General features: G+C 41.5%; 1 protein-coding gene across 1 annotated transcript in view; it reads left to right on the top strand.

Moving 5' to 3' along the window:
• The window catches only part of ryr3 (ryanodine receptor 3), a 98,301-nt gene that overhangs the window by 65,965 nt on the left and 17,954 nt on the right, over window positions 1-14,382 (top strand). The window contains exons 46-73 of the mRNA XM_068577744.1: window positions 156-258; window positions 654-774; window positions 1,383-1,552; window positions 2,238-2,458; window positions 3,107-3,197; window positions 3,503-3,643; window positions 4,207-4,370; window positions 4,541-4,619; window positions 4,833-4,922; window positions 5,539-5,682; window positions 6,304-6,366; window positions 6,542-6,617; window positions 6,706-6,829; window positions 7,398-7,513; window positions 7,605-7,672; window positions 7,778-7,899; window positions 8,136-8,185; window positions 8,274-8,334; window positions 8,425-8,663; window positions 8,876-8,957; window positions 9,078-9,208; window positions 9,804-9,922; window positions 10,243-10,441; window positions 11,128-11,222; window positions 11,533-11,678; window positions 11,923-12,010; window positions 12,126-12,218; window positions 13,826-13,993. Coding sequence (XP_068433845.1) covers window positions 156-258; window positions 654-774; window positions 1,383-1,552; window positions 2,238-2,458; window positions 3,107-3,197; window positions 3,503-3,643; window positions 4,207-4,370; window positions 4,541-4,619; window positions 4,833-4,922; window positions 5,539-5,682; window positions 6,304-6,366; window positions 6,542-6,617; window positions 6,706-6,829; window positions 7,398-7,513; window positions 7,605-7,672; window positions 7,778-7,899; window positions 8,136-8,185; window positions 8,274-8,334; window positions 8,425-8,663; window positions 8,876-8,957; window positions 9,078-9,208; window positions 9,804-9,922; window positions 10,243-10,441; window positions 11,128-11,222; window positions 11,533-11,678; window positions 11,923-12,010; window positions 12,126-12,218; window positions 13,826-13,993 — 3,364 coding nt within the window. The remainder of the gene's footprint in view (window positions 1-155; window positions 259-653; window positions 775-1,382; window positions 1,553-2,237; window positions 2,459-3,106; window positions 3,198-3,502; window positions 3,644-4,206; window positions 4,371-4,540; window positions 4,620-4,832; window positions 4,923-5,538; window positions 5,683-6,303; window positions 6,367-6,541; window positions 6,618-6,705; window positions 6,830-7,397; window positions 7,514-7,604; window positions 7,673-7,777; window positions 7,900-8,135; window positions 8,186-8,273; window positions 8,335-8,424; window positions 8,664-8,875; window positions 8,958-9,077; window positions 9,209-9,803; window positions 9,923-10,242; window positions 10,442-11,127; window positions 11,223-11,532; window positions 11,679-11,922; window positions 12,011-12,125; window positions 12,219-13,825; window positions 13,994-14,382) is intronic.

Genomic DNA, 14,382 nt, shown 5'->3' with positions numbered 1-14,382 from the left:
TTCCTCACATAACTGCTATAATATAGTGCTCTTCTGATACCCATTTTCTTCTCAAATTACCTTAAATCAAATTACTCGTTGAGTAATTGGCTTCAGATTTTCTTTGCACAATGGAGGTTTGCAGTATCCTTGATATGTGTGTTTGTGCGTTTCAGGACCGGTGAGGAGGAAGGAGAAGTGATTCACATGGGCAACGCCATCATGTCCTTCTACTCCGCTCTCATCGACCTGCTGGGACGCTGCGCTCCAGAGATGCATGTGAGGAGCTTTTTCATCGTGCACAGTCTTCTTTTTATGCTATCACCACCCGCTATACAAGGACATAAATAAAATAAGGCGTTGGATATTTGCAAAAATATGTTATATTTTGACTTAATCTGGCACAATTAGGGCTCTGGAACGACCTGCACGAGGAATTAAGGCTGAGTCAGTGTCATCTTTTAAGTCGGAAAGCTTATCTGACATTGATTGTATCTGAGCTTCCTTTTTAATTTATTATTACTTTAAGATTTTTAATTCTGCCCTATCATGTATTCTATCATTCATTTTTGTATTTTATTGAATTTTCTCCCGTGCACTCTGTGCACTTTGTTTTGAAAAGTGCTCTATGGATAAAATGTATCATTATTAATTCCTATCTGTGTCTATTACAGCTTATCAATGCGGGTAAAGGTGAAGCGCTGCGTATCCGAGCCATCCTGCGCTCTCTGGTTCCCACGACCGACCTGTTGGGCATCATCAGCATCCCGCTCCAGATGCCCGTGCTCAATAAAGGTATGCTGGTCTTGGTGGTTGTTGTTGGTTGATGTATTTCTGTATGAAGTCTATCTCTGTCCTTCACCTTTTTCTGCAACTTTGAGCTCTGCTGATGTGTCATAACAGTCAAGCATTTAGGAGTGAACATCTGATCACTTCTCCCTCTGTTTATACTGTAAAGAAAAGGTGTGCCTTCATGGGAGTTCTTGCACTTTTGCAGTTTGTGCTTTGCGTCATGATTTTATGTGTAGTTATCATTTTACCTTATACCAAAAAAAAGCCATCTTCAGCAGCAATCTCAGACGAAAATTACCTTCATATCCAATTTTCCGTAATGACATTTTCTAATAAGCAAGCAAGCTGTGTCTTAAATGAACTAATTTTGCTTTTGTTATAACTTTCCACAGCCTATCACTTCGACCTTAAATACACTTGTTTTTTGTTTCTACATCTATGTATAAATTTCTTACTGTATTTAAAGATATGCTTTTTAAGTTAAATACACTTTAATAGTCAGGAATACTTAGCAAAGAAAAAGAAAACATTATATAGAAACAATGAATACAATGTTTAAACACAGCACATTGAACTGAAACTCATCCCCATAAAATGTGTTTAACCTTCAGACGGTACACTGACAGAGCCGGACATGTCAGCCTGTTTCTGTCCGGACCACAAGGCCTCCATGGTGCTCTTCCTTGAACGAGTGTACGGCATCGAGGACCAAAGCTTCCTGCTCCAGATGTTGGAGGTCGGCTTCCTGCCTGACCTGCAAGCCTCTGCGTCTCTGGACACGGTGCGTAAGAGAAAAACCCAATAATGTTCATTACATTTGTGTCCCCTGTATCTTAAAAGAGTAAATCTTAGTCTTTTGTAAAAGTGCTTGTTACGAGCATGTATAATATTACAACTGTGTCTTCTCCATCTCTGTTCACATCCGTTTCTAACTGTAATGGTGTTGTCATCAATGCAATCATTCCAGTGCACACGAGTGAGTTTGACTTTCCAGTTGGATCATTAGAGTAAAAAAAACAACTAATTATTTGGTGGCATCTCTGGGTGAGGTTGCAGATTGCAACTAATTCAACCCTTTCCAAGTGTGTCAAGAGCTTATTGGCCTTCAGGTAAAAATGGTAAAGACCCTTTCTCGAGCCAGCATTTGGTTTGTCTGTTCTGAGAAACTGTAGAAACAAGATGGTGGAACACGGCAGAGTCCGTGAAGATGAACTGCTCCATATGTACACATGGAGTACTTATTCTAAACTGAGAAAACACAACGATTCTTCGTGTCAGGTGATTAAACAATAACACATGCATAGTTATGAATAGCATATTCCTTTTTTTGCTAGTAAATACATGTTCTCCTACACAAATGTTTTTGCTGGTGCCAGGAGCCTATTTTCACTCTTTCACAGATGTGGGGAGATGTGTTCTGGTCGTCTTCCCCCTTTAGTTCACATGCATTGTATTCTGCTCCGCAGGAGGTGCTGAGCACCACTGAGACGGCGTTGGCCATGAACAGGTACATCGGCTCGGCCCTGCTGCCTCTGCTCACCCGCTGTGCCGCTCTCTTTAGCAACACGGAGCACTACGCACAGCTGCTTGACTCCACGCTGCAGACCATCTACCGGCTGTCCAAAGGACGCTCACTCACCAAAGCCCAAAGGGACGCCATCGAGGAGTGTCTGCTGGCTATCTGCAAGTAAGGACCGCTGAGGGAAAGTACTAAAGGGGAGGTTTGCAGAGGCTGCACCATTATTCTTTGAAACAATGGTACTGTCAAATGGCTGGTCTCAGGGTTAAGTACAACACATATTGAACAGCACGTAGGACAAACTGCAGCAAACAGTGGCGTTTGGCATTACAGATTAAGGGCTTTATTACAATTTAACCAATCGTTTAGCTCAAATAATCTGATATTTTTGACTTTGTCACATTTACGCTGTAAAAGTAGGTAAACTTTAGTAGAGATTCATACTAATTCTCAACTAAATCCCTAAATGTTTATTTTTGCCTTGTAAGCTGTGCAATTTCCAACCAAGAGTAATACTGCCTCATTGTCTCTATTTTATAATATGGTTAAAAGTATGTACATACGTACATGCATGCATACATACATGCATACATGCATACATGCATGCATGCATGTATGCATGTGTATGTCAGTTCAGGTGCTCAGCTCAGTCTAATTACACATGATAATCAATCAGATAAGCTTGGTGTGCATATATATTTGATTGAATCTGCAGTTATTGTTGTAGCTGCTGTATCAAATGTATGATATCTAGGGAGTCTCCAATCTTGCACCGGTATTTTTATATTAAAAAAATGTAATTCTTATATTTCACAGGCACCTGCGTCCCTCCATGATGCAGCAGCTTCTCAGGCGGCTGGTGTTTGACGTTCCCATGCTCACTGAATACTGCATGATACCTTTACGGGTGAGACACTGGACAGTTTCCTGTCATTATTGTGCTTGATTTATTAGTTGAAACAAGAGTCATGGCATAATCATAACAAACAATCAGAGACGTCGCATATTTCTCAAGACATATTGTTTCCTCATCCAAGCATTTCTACAAGTCTGTATGAAGGCAGGTGGCATTAGGCGTCATGTATTTGACCCTTTATACATGAAATACAGTATATATAGTCAAAACTGAACTCTTTGGCCATTAACGTTCAACATTTTTTTAATAAAATTGAACTAAAATCCTTGTTTTTTCCTTTTATATATCCCTTGTAGCTTCTGACCAACCACTATGAGCAGAACTGGAAGTACTACTGCCTCCCTTCTGGTATGGGCAGCTTCGGCATCGCCTCCGAGGAGGAGCTCCTCCTCACCAAGAAGCTCTTCTGGGGAACGTTTGACTCCCTTTCTCAGAAGGTACAACCAGAAACCCTGTTGTGTAGATAAATCATCAAGATACGCTCATAGTGTGTGCCTGTAGTGTTTATGATTTTGTAAAGCTGAATTACTGATTTTCTTTTTCTTTATCTTTTTTCCTGCTTGCTCATTTTTTTCTGTGAGAATAAATCAGGAGGCAAAGCTATATTAAATATTTTAATCCCTCTCTCCTGCAAAACTAAATTCTTAGTGTTATGTTGGTCTGCTCTTTTACAGCTCTCCTCTGTTTGCTATTGTTTTTTTATACTCACAACTCAAACTTTTGACACCTGAGTGTGGGAAACATGAAAAAAAATAAAGTTCTTGGTAGTCAGAGATAGTGAAAAGAAAGTTCAATGGAAAGCCTGTGAGCAGTGCAGCTGAGGCGAAGCCAACACAGATGAATCATTTATCAGTTTGTGACAAGCCATCTATTGGTGCAGACTTTTTCCAGCTTTCTGCCTTTTTTATTGGGCCTCCTCTTTTCTCTTTTCTCTACTCAGTCTGTCCATCGAATAGCTAAGCAGACATGTCCTCATTCTGCTGATCTGTCTCTTCTGTAGAAGTATGATGCTGACCTTTTCAAAATGGCCATGTCCTGCCTGTGTGCCATCGCCGGAGCCCTGCCGCCAGACTTTGTGGATGCCAGTCTTGGAGCAACACTGGAAAAACAGGCATCAGTGGATGCACAGGGCAACTTTGATCCTAAACCCATGAACACTGCCAAGTGAGTGGTCTGAAAAGGCATTTGCTTACTTTTAAATTAAAAGGCACAATTTTTTAAAGAAAATTTTAATGTTAAACAGATGTACTTTTCTGCTAATATTAGCTTTTTTCCCCTGTAAATTAAAACAAAGCTTTGCCCTGCTCAACATGAATATTATCTCCCTTCTCTAGTATCTCTCTTCCTGAAAAACTTGAGTCCGTTGCCAACAAATATGCAGAGCATTCCCATGACAAGTGGTCCTCAGAGAAGGTTAGTCCACACTCTGCCGGTGTGGTTTTAGGGTTTTTATTTATGTAATGCCATCTCTGATATATAATATATAACTTCATTGAGTTTAACTTATGTTCTGTCTGGTACAGTAGCATGTCTGGCCAACAAGCACTCACAATATATTAGTATTTATGCAACCTCGGTCATGTTTCTAAAATGCATCGTACTATAAGGCTGCAACTGTTGTTGCAGGTGTCAGCAGGCTGGAAACATGGAGACAGCCTGGACGAGAAGGCCAAAACCCATCCACTGCTGAAGCCTTACAAGGCTCTGAGTGAGAAGGTATGTGCACGCCGGTACATACACCGCTCCTGCTAGGGGAGTAGGCAGCATTCTTTCATCTGCTAGTTGTGTATCAAACATAAGGTACTTTTTTTTTTAGTGCAAGAATTCTTGGCTTGATCAGCTTTTACAGGCAATTTCAGTCGTAAAGTGAACCTCTCACAGTGGCAAAGGTGTTGTGAAGGCAGACATCACAGGGTTAGTTACATGACAGGGCAGAGCTGGTGTTGCTCTTTCTTAAGAGGACAAATATATTGACCAACTTGACTGGTATGGAATAATACTTTTCAGTCACGGTGAACCTTAAACACTTATAGAAGTGCAACACTTTTTTTTTTAAACTACATGATTTACATGAAACTCCAATAGAAAAATAACCATTCCATTATCCAAACCACTTATCCTATTTAGTGTCGCGGGGCGCTGGAGCCAGCTGACATTGGGTGAAGGCAAGGTTCTGCCTGGATAGGTCGCCAGTCCATCTAAGGGAATAGAATAATAACCTACTTTAGAAAATGTAGAAAGTAGTTTTATTTCCACATCTCATGTGTTTTTCTTGTATGAACATTTTCACCCGTGTTGAAGTCACATCGACTTTCATGTGTTCAATATGTAGGAGAGGGAAACATACCGCTGGCCAGTGAGAGAGTCACTGAAGAGCATGCTGGCTATGGGCTGGAACGTTGAGTGCACCAAGGAAGGAGACGCATTGTTCCAACAACGAGAAAGTGAAAAACAGCGAAAGATCTCTGAGTCTCAGGTAACACCCCGGATCCACTTATTAGAAGATAATATTTCCATCACAATTAGACATTAATGTTCTCTTACATTTTTCCCTTGTAATACTTATTCACTATCTAACTAAACTAACAAATAAACCACAAGATTCTCCTCTGTTTAAAGTTTTCTTCAGTGCACAACACACACAACCTTAATTGTATATGTATCTTTCAGGAATCGCCTCGCTCAGAGGCCGCCTTTAACATAATAATACGACTTTAGGAACAACAACATTCAGACAGCGGCTGCCGAGTGAAGCCATGGGAAAAAGTTTTTCGTGTAAATTTACCTCTTTAATATCAGAGAATGGTTGAATTGACCGCCCCTCTCCCGGCTCCATAACAGTTTTGTTCTTATTATGCTTACATATCATGATGATTCTGCAGCATCAAGTTTAATTTGAAGTCATTTAGCCATGTTGGCTTAGTGCTCATACCTAACACTGAAATACTACTCCATTTAGTGGAGCCAAACCAGACGCATAAAACCTCACATTAACCTCACATTGATTTGAAGGGAACTATCAAAATAACTGATGCATTTGTAGCTTTTAATATTCAAACCTGGTTTGTGCGTATTGTCTCTGTCTGGTTCTTTGTAGATAAATGGATTCAGTCCCGCTCCAATGGATTTGCACAACGTCAATTTGTCTCGAGAGCTCCAGGTTGGTTTTTGTTCAACTTTTTCTAATTGTTGTTATAATCATATTAATTAGAATGTGATCATTGTTTATAAAAGTTGCTATATATGCTCAAGTCTCAGTAGGAGAATGATCTTTAAAAAACAACAACAATGTGTTGAGACTTGGTCACATTTGCGTTTTGGCTGTACGTCTGCAGGGCATGGTGGAGGTTGTTGCAGAAAACTACCACAACATCTGGGCCAAGAAGAAGAAAACTGAACTCGTTGGCAAAGGTGCGTTAATGTGCAATTTAAAAATGTACTTTATTCTGACCAGTGATCTGTGTAAAATGTTTTTATTTAATTGGATTTGAATTGTCAGGAGGAGGGAGCCATCCGCTGCTGGTTCCCTATGACACCCTGACAGCCAAAGAGAAGTACAGAGACCGAGAGAAAGCCCAGGAGCTCTTCAAATTTCTGCAAATCAGCGGCTATGCCGTCATAAGGTTAGCATCCTCTCACCCCAGTTTGTCTTTCCTTAAAGAAACACAAAGCACATTGTCACAACAGCTTTTTATAGTTTATTGTATAGTATATGTCAAACGAAACCAAGATTTGTATCTTTCTCATAAGTGATTTCGCCCTAACCTGTTAGACTGCGCTTCATGAAGTCATTCTACATCAAATCCTCATGAGCACGACTATAAATACAAACCAGTTTCCCTCATCTAGAAACACTCGACATGCACTGATTGAAGCTGTGGTTTTAAACATTGGCATGGACACTAACGTCACACACACACAGAACATGACGTCGGTGTGGCAGTTCCTCAGCAGAAGACATAACGTTTTTGATTTTTAACACCTTTATGTCCGAAAGAAGCCATGGAGGAACAACTTTAAAACAAGGTTTTGACACCAAGAAGGTGAATTAACTTTTAAAGAAAAATTAAGTTATTTAATTGCCAAAGTTGTATTGATAAATGGTAATAGGTATTTGGAAAAATACAGTGAGTGCATCCTGAATCCGAACAGTAACTATATGTGATTTCTTGCCTTTTTTGCATCTGACAGAGGTCTGAAAGACATGGAGCAGGACTCGTCATCCATGGAGAAGCGTTTTTCCTTCAAGTTCCTCAAAAGGCTACTGAAGTACATTGACTCTGCCCAGGAGTTCATCGCTCATCTTGGTGAGTGTGTGCCAATACACACTGATTCAGAATTACATTGATTCAGAATCACTGACGGTGACGTTGCCACTTAACGCTGTTGTTAATCCAGAGGCTATGGCCACGAGTGGGAAGACGGACAAATCACCTCATGACCAGGAAATCAAGTTCTTCGCCAAGGTCTGAAACCCTTTTAGCAACAGAACCACTGAGATGTCGTTGAATCTACTCTTAATAAGGCTTGAGTTAAGGTTTGAGCCTCACACCTGCATTTCTTCTCTCCAGGTGTTGCTTCCTCTGACAGATCAAACGTTCAAGAACCACGGTCTCTACTTCCTGTCCACGCCCAGCAATAGCCTGAGCAGCTGTGGCTGTGCTTCCAACAAAGAGAAAGAGATGGTCACCAGGTATGGAGACACAACGGATCATCTGTGCCATCAACATTTGCCATCTTCAGGTTTTTGCTATTCAGAGATTTTTTTGCCATGAAGTCCTCCCTTTCAGCTCAGTGGGAGGTGTGAAGAAGTTCTCTTTAATATTTCTCTTGAGAACTTTTTTTTTGCTTACTTTGCTTCTTTCAGCTCTTCTTTGTTCTCTCTGAAGCTTTTTGTTCAATTCTGCTCTTGCCGTCTTTCTTTTCCAGCTTGTTCTGTAAGCTGGCAGCTCTTGTCAGACACAGGATTTCTCTCTTCGGTAAGGTTGGCGTTGCCTCTGAATGCTCGTGTGCCCCTTTTGCTTTAAAATCACTTTCCACATCTTCAGTCCGTTCTTTCGCTCACAGGAAGTGACTCTGCAATGATGGTGAGCTGTCTGGATATTCTCAGTCACACGCTTGACACCAGGTAAGTTGCTTGTATATGCACAGTGATCCATCAAGTAGACAATAAGGTATTGAGCCTGCACATCAGCCCTTATGTTCCCTCCTTTCTGAGGACGGTGATGAAGTCCGGCTCAGAGCTGGTCAAAGCCGGGTTTCGGGCTTTCTTTGAGAACGCGGCAGAGGACTTGGAGAAGCTGCTGGAGATGCTGAAGCTGGGGAAGTTCATGCAGTCCCGTGCCCAGATGAAGAGCGTCACACAGAGCATCAACTACGTGACCGTGGCGCTGCTGCCCATCATCACTGCCCTCTTTGAGCACGTCACAACATACGAGTTTGGACTGGATCTGTTGTGTAAGTTTGTGTTTGCCGCTCACTGATTTCGTTTTTTGCATTTGTATTGCGTTTTGTTTGAAACGCAAACATGAATATAACATAATGGGACAGATAGCGATAGCAAATTATGCTCAATTAATGGTGCTTGTGATTTATCTTTTCCTGTTGTTTTTAAGTTTTTATGTATGGAAAGAGTGTGTGTGCTTGCTGAATGTTTTTGTGTGTTTCAGTGGATGATGTGCAGCTGTCCTGCTACCGAATCTTGACTTGTTTCTACTCTCTGGGAACAGGAAAGAGCGTCTTTGTGGAGAAGTAGGTGGCCAAAGCTTGTTAAGCTTTGAAAACTGAAAATAAAATTATATTGATCGCTGCAATGATTTTTGGTCTGCTTTTTTTTTAATTACACTTTTTGATTTCTATGTTTATCTGCAGGCATCTTCCAGCCCTGGGGCAGAGCCTGGCGACCCTGGTGGGAGCCATGCCGGTGGCGTTCCTGGAGCCCCTCCTCAACGCCCACAACCCTCTGTCTGTATTCAACACCAAGACCCCCCGAGAGAGAGCCAGTGAGTGCCCTGACAATGGTCTGGCGTTGTTGTGTACAGTTTATACTTTAGAGCAGCTGCCGACAACCTTTTTCAGGCCACGGACCGGTTTCATCTCAGACGACATTTTCACGGACCGGCCTTCACGGTGTGGGTGATAAATATGACGTGATAAAATGATTATCAAGGGCAAAGAAATACAACTCACCATTACGAGCTGGGCCCATCTAGGGATGATGGGAGACACCCGACGTGTGTAATTTCTTTCCAGTCTACTTCGTAACGTAAAACCAGCTTCATAAAGACAGGATGCTGAAAGTGGAGGCAGGTTTTCAGAGCTTTATTCGTGATCTCAGGATATTCAGCCTTGATTTGAATCCAGAACCGGCAGAGTTGGAACATACATTTAAGTTTCAGTTTTAGGGTAACGTACCATGTGATATGTCAAGATGCTTAGACTAATGTATCCGGTCATTTTTCAAAATAAAACATCTTCGGCATTTTTTTCCATTCATTCTTTCTGTGCGGCCCGGTACCAAGGGACCCACGGACCTCCGGTGGTTGGGGACCGCTGCTTTACAGCATTTAATGTTGTTTTTGTGTTTTTCTTTTCTAGTCCTGAGTATGCCGGACACTGTGTTGGAGATATGTCCGGAGATGCCTCTTCTTGACAGACTGCTGAAAGATGTCAGCGATGTCTCGGAGTCTGGCGCTCGCTACAGTGACATGCCAGAGGTTAGAAGGGCTGATTGGATGTTTGAATGAATTCAAACAGCTGCATTACTTTCGGAGTTTGGTCCCACATGGTCACGACTTGAATGCTACAAATTATCTTCATGGGTGGGACTTAAAGTATGACCCAAGGCATATGTTATTTTTGCCAAAAATGTGAGATTTCAGTTACTTACTTATATGTAAGCGTGTGTATTTTCTTCCTTGAAAAAAAGATTACAGAGATTTAAGAGTGTACTGCCTACATGACATATTTGCACACATCGATTTGTACAACTCTTGTGTTCAGTCAGTCAGGTAGACGTTTCCACTTTCTGCTGCAGGTCATTGAGGTGGTCCTTCCCATGCTTTGTAACTATCTGTCGTATTGGTGGGAGAAAGGCTCAGAGAACTCTCCTCAGGGTGCTCAGTGCTGCACTATGGTGACCTCTGAACACCTCAGCATGATCTTGGGAAACATCCTCAAAATCCTGAACAACAACCTGGGCATCGATGACGCCCCCTGGATGAAGAGGATTGCAGGTAAGAAAAAACAAATATGATTTGAAACAGTTTCTCGCTGGTCCGGTTTATGTTTTTTTTTCAGACTTGCAAACTCAGGGCATGTAATAAGTTTATGTTTTGCATAGGAAATGCATTCATAAGTCATTAGGGGGTGAGTTTTGTGCTCAGCAGGTGTAGAAACTACCCTGCAGTCTCATTTTCTCTTTAAAAAAATGTATTAAAAACCAAGTGAAACTTATTCTAAATGAGGATGCCCATGTGGAAACCTAATGTTAATGCAATGTTAATATACTTTGTTGAAGAACATTTGCAATTCAGTACACATTCGTCTGTGGGAGTTCAGGGAAGGCCAGATAAACATAATTGGATGCGGTGGAGGCTGATAGCCTGAAGCATTTTCTCACTACTTTTAAACCTAATTTGAATATTTTACTTTTACATACAAGTAAATTAAACCAGCAAAAAACTGAAAGCTATTGTTGAAATAATATTCCCTGTTTTGCATAGTATTGCACTTTTGGAGATGAGCATGAAAAAAACACAATTGCTCATATAATTTTAAAAAAAAGTGGCAAATATAGTTGACCATTGTGACACTTGACACCAGAGCCAATAACCTCCAGGGACAGAGGAATGATTTTGGTGTCTGTCTGTCTCAGCTGCACATGTCCAGAATACATATAATCCATTGTCTCTGTCTCCAGTCTATTCTCAGCCAATTATCTGCAAGGCTGGAGCAGATCTGCTGAGGACCCACTTCCTGCCCACACTGGAAAAACTGAAGAACAAGACAGTGAAGGTGGGAGCTTAGAATATAATGTACATTGTATTCTCTGCTTAATGACACCTGTGGGTAAAGTAGATTTGGTTTTGCTGACTTCATCATAAGGTACTGAATTTATAGTGTATTTATGGAGCAGTCAGTAGTCAGAAGAGCTAGTCCAAGAACATTACGCTTAGTCACATCTGCTGAGAGTAACAATAACTGTCACTGAGAGAGCATACAGGGAGGAGATCATTACCTCTGAGTTGGAAGGGGTCTTGTGTGAGGACATTTTCACTAATGAATTGATTGCTGGAGATGAGTTGTTGATGTGCTGCAAACGAAGGTTGTGGCTGAAGAGGAGCTGCTGAAGGCCGACAGTAAAGGTGACACCCAGGAGGCCGAGCTGCTCATCCTGGATGAGTTTGCTGTGCTCTGCAGAGACCTCTACGCCTTCTACCCCATGCTCATCCGTTATGTGGACAACAACAGGTACAATATCAGCAGAGAAAGAATAGTCTTTATTGCAAGATTTCCAGGGGGATTTTTTTTTCACCAAACATTAGCTTATCCAGTTTTACACATCATGATTGTTTTCCTGTAGTCCCTGAGCTTTATCCATCTATATGTCTGGTTTATGAACCACGCTTAGTGTTGCTCTGTCCTGCACAGATGAAACGTAACTTAATGTAACGCAATAAAAAATGTCTCTGGTCCATGTCTCTGTCCATTACAGGTCCAGATGGCTGAAGCAGCCGGATGGCGACTCCAATGAGCTCTTCAGGATGGTGGCGGAGATCTTCATCCTCTGGTGCAAGTCCCACGTAAGTCTTACTATTTTATCAATTAGTCGTATCACAATATGAAGTTTGATAATAGTATGCTGGTCTCGAGGATGTCTTTCTTGATTAACTTCTTTTCTTTGTCCTCTGAACCCAGAACTTTAAGCGTGAGGAGCAAAACTTTGTGGTTCAGAATGAGATCAACAATTTGGGCTTCCTGACTGGAGAGGGCAAGCCGAAGATGTCCAAGGTAAATATAACAAAATAATAGGTATTACTGATGACAATGGGATTATGGCTAAAATATTAAAGAAATCACTTCAATGAAACAGACATTGATTCAAGTATGAATCAACACTGACAAATCTTCTGTCTCCATGAACTTCATGTGTCAAATTGAGCTCTTTAAACATAAAATGTTATTTTCTAGCCAAAAATGGTTAAACTATTAGCAATGAGCTAATGTTTTGGGTTTCCAGACAAAAAAAAGACAGAAAAGGTTAGATAACATTCACTCAGTGAAGGCAAAGCTATTCACATGTCTCCCAAGATGAAGATGTTTTCTCTGGAAAGGGAGCTCTTCCTTCCAGTGGCGGGCCGTGGATTCGGTACCTACGCAGCTGTTTAGTTTAACAGCTGATCGCAAAATAATTACAATACACGTAGTGTATTTGCGAAAAACGCTTAAATTATAAAATAGCTATAACTTTGTGATTCTGTTCCAGCAGAGAAGGCTTAGCTGGCCCTGACGGCCCGCCACTGCTTCCTTCTGTAAGACGTATGTCCTGCAATAGACCCAGGAAGACAGAGGGTACCCAAAGGGTACATATAGTTCTCTCTGGGTTTATTTTGTCTCACCCCTCACCTGCTGTCCTCTTCACTGTGTCAGCACTTTGGAGAAGCTGAACACAACCTGAATACTCCGTCTGACGTGATCCCCATGTGCTCCGTTTCTTGCTACTGTATTTCACAGACTTTGCGCATGAATGGAAAAGTCCTCCTCGGCACCTTTCCTGTGTTTTTAATGGATCCTCAAACATGAGCTGAGCGAACTGAATATCTAGATGTGAGATGTTTTACCAATCAACTGTATGAGTTAAAGCCTTCAAACATCGAGGGTTTACGACGTACGACTTTTTATGTGGATATTTGTCGGGTCATATATCTGGATGTTGACACAGTTTGTTTGGTTCAGCAGTCGCTCAATACGCTGTCACTGTGGGAGTTTGTTGTTTATTTGTTTTGGCGGAGCTGAACATTTAATTTATTTGCACTCGGGTTGTTTTGATGCAATAACTCACAGTGAAGAAAACCTCCCCAGCTCTTCATTCCAGAAGTCTGTTAATGTATGTTGAGGCACTTTGGGTCATTGTGTGCATTTCATCTTATTCAATGTTTTTTTAAAGGGAAACACTTTTTGTCATCTGAAAGCATCGTCTTTGGAAATTAGATCTTAGATTTTGTGGCCAAATAAAGATAAATTCTCATGTTGCCAAATAGAAAGTAGAAAGCATACACTACATAAAAGCAGCAATCTGATGCAAACTGTAGCACAGCGGTTAAGGCTTGCCTGTCTTTCTATCAGAGGATCAGTGGTTCGATCCCTGACTCTGCTAGGCCACGTCAATGTGTCCTTGAGCAAGACACTTAACCCCGAATTGCTCCCGGTTTCTGTGTCTCCGGTGTATAGAAAAGATCTTGTTTTGGTTAAAAGCATCAGCTAAATGAAATGTATTGATTGTGGATGTAAGTCGAGTGGATGAGTTTTATTTGCGAAAAACAATTCATAATGTGAAATAAATTAAAAGCAATGGTGTCACTTAAAACTGATGGAATCTGTTTTATTTCCCTCTGAAGTCAGGGGGCGACCAGGAGAGGAAACACAAGCGCCGCCGAGGCGAGTACTACTCCATCCAGACCTCCCTTATCGTAGCCGCCCTGAAGAAACTGCTGCCCATCGGCCTCAACATGTGCACCCCAGGAGACCAGGAGCTCATCTCCCTCGCCAAGATACGCTACAGTCTGGTAATGCCTCCTTCACACTGCAGGACACAAGATCAGAGGCTCATTGGCTCGGCATCGGGGCCCGAGCGCCATGTTTGACCTGTTTAGAGACGCCAGCCGAAAGGCTCACTGGTGGCTAAATATCTGAAGTGGCTGGGGAGCTCCAGCCAATGAGAGCACGAGAAACCTGGTGGAGTGGTCTCTTTTTACATTCAGCCATCTTTTTAGTAATTTTATATCTCAATATTGATTCACTAATACGTAATATTACTAAGTTGGGCCTCTAATAAAGTTATAATTTAAAGCGCATAGAGAGTCACTTTTTAAATCTCCTATCAAAGATACATTTATACTTTATATTGAGTCAGAGTTGTACCTTTTGACCAGGATGATGTGATCGTATTGTCTTT

This window comes from Clinocottus analis, unplaced genomic scaffold (assembly GCF_023055335.1).
Source record: "Clinocottus analis isolate CAN_PGR_092001 unplaced genomic scaffold, fCliAna1.0.p SCAF_15, whole genome shotgun sequence".
Lineage (NCBI taxonomy): Eukaryota > Metazoa > Chordata > Actinopteri > Perciformes > Cottidae > Clinocottus > Clinocottus analis.
This window is presented reverse-complemented; position numbering and strand designations above follow the sequence as displayed.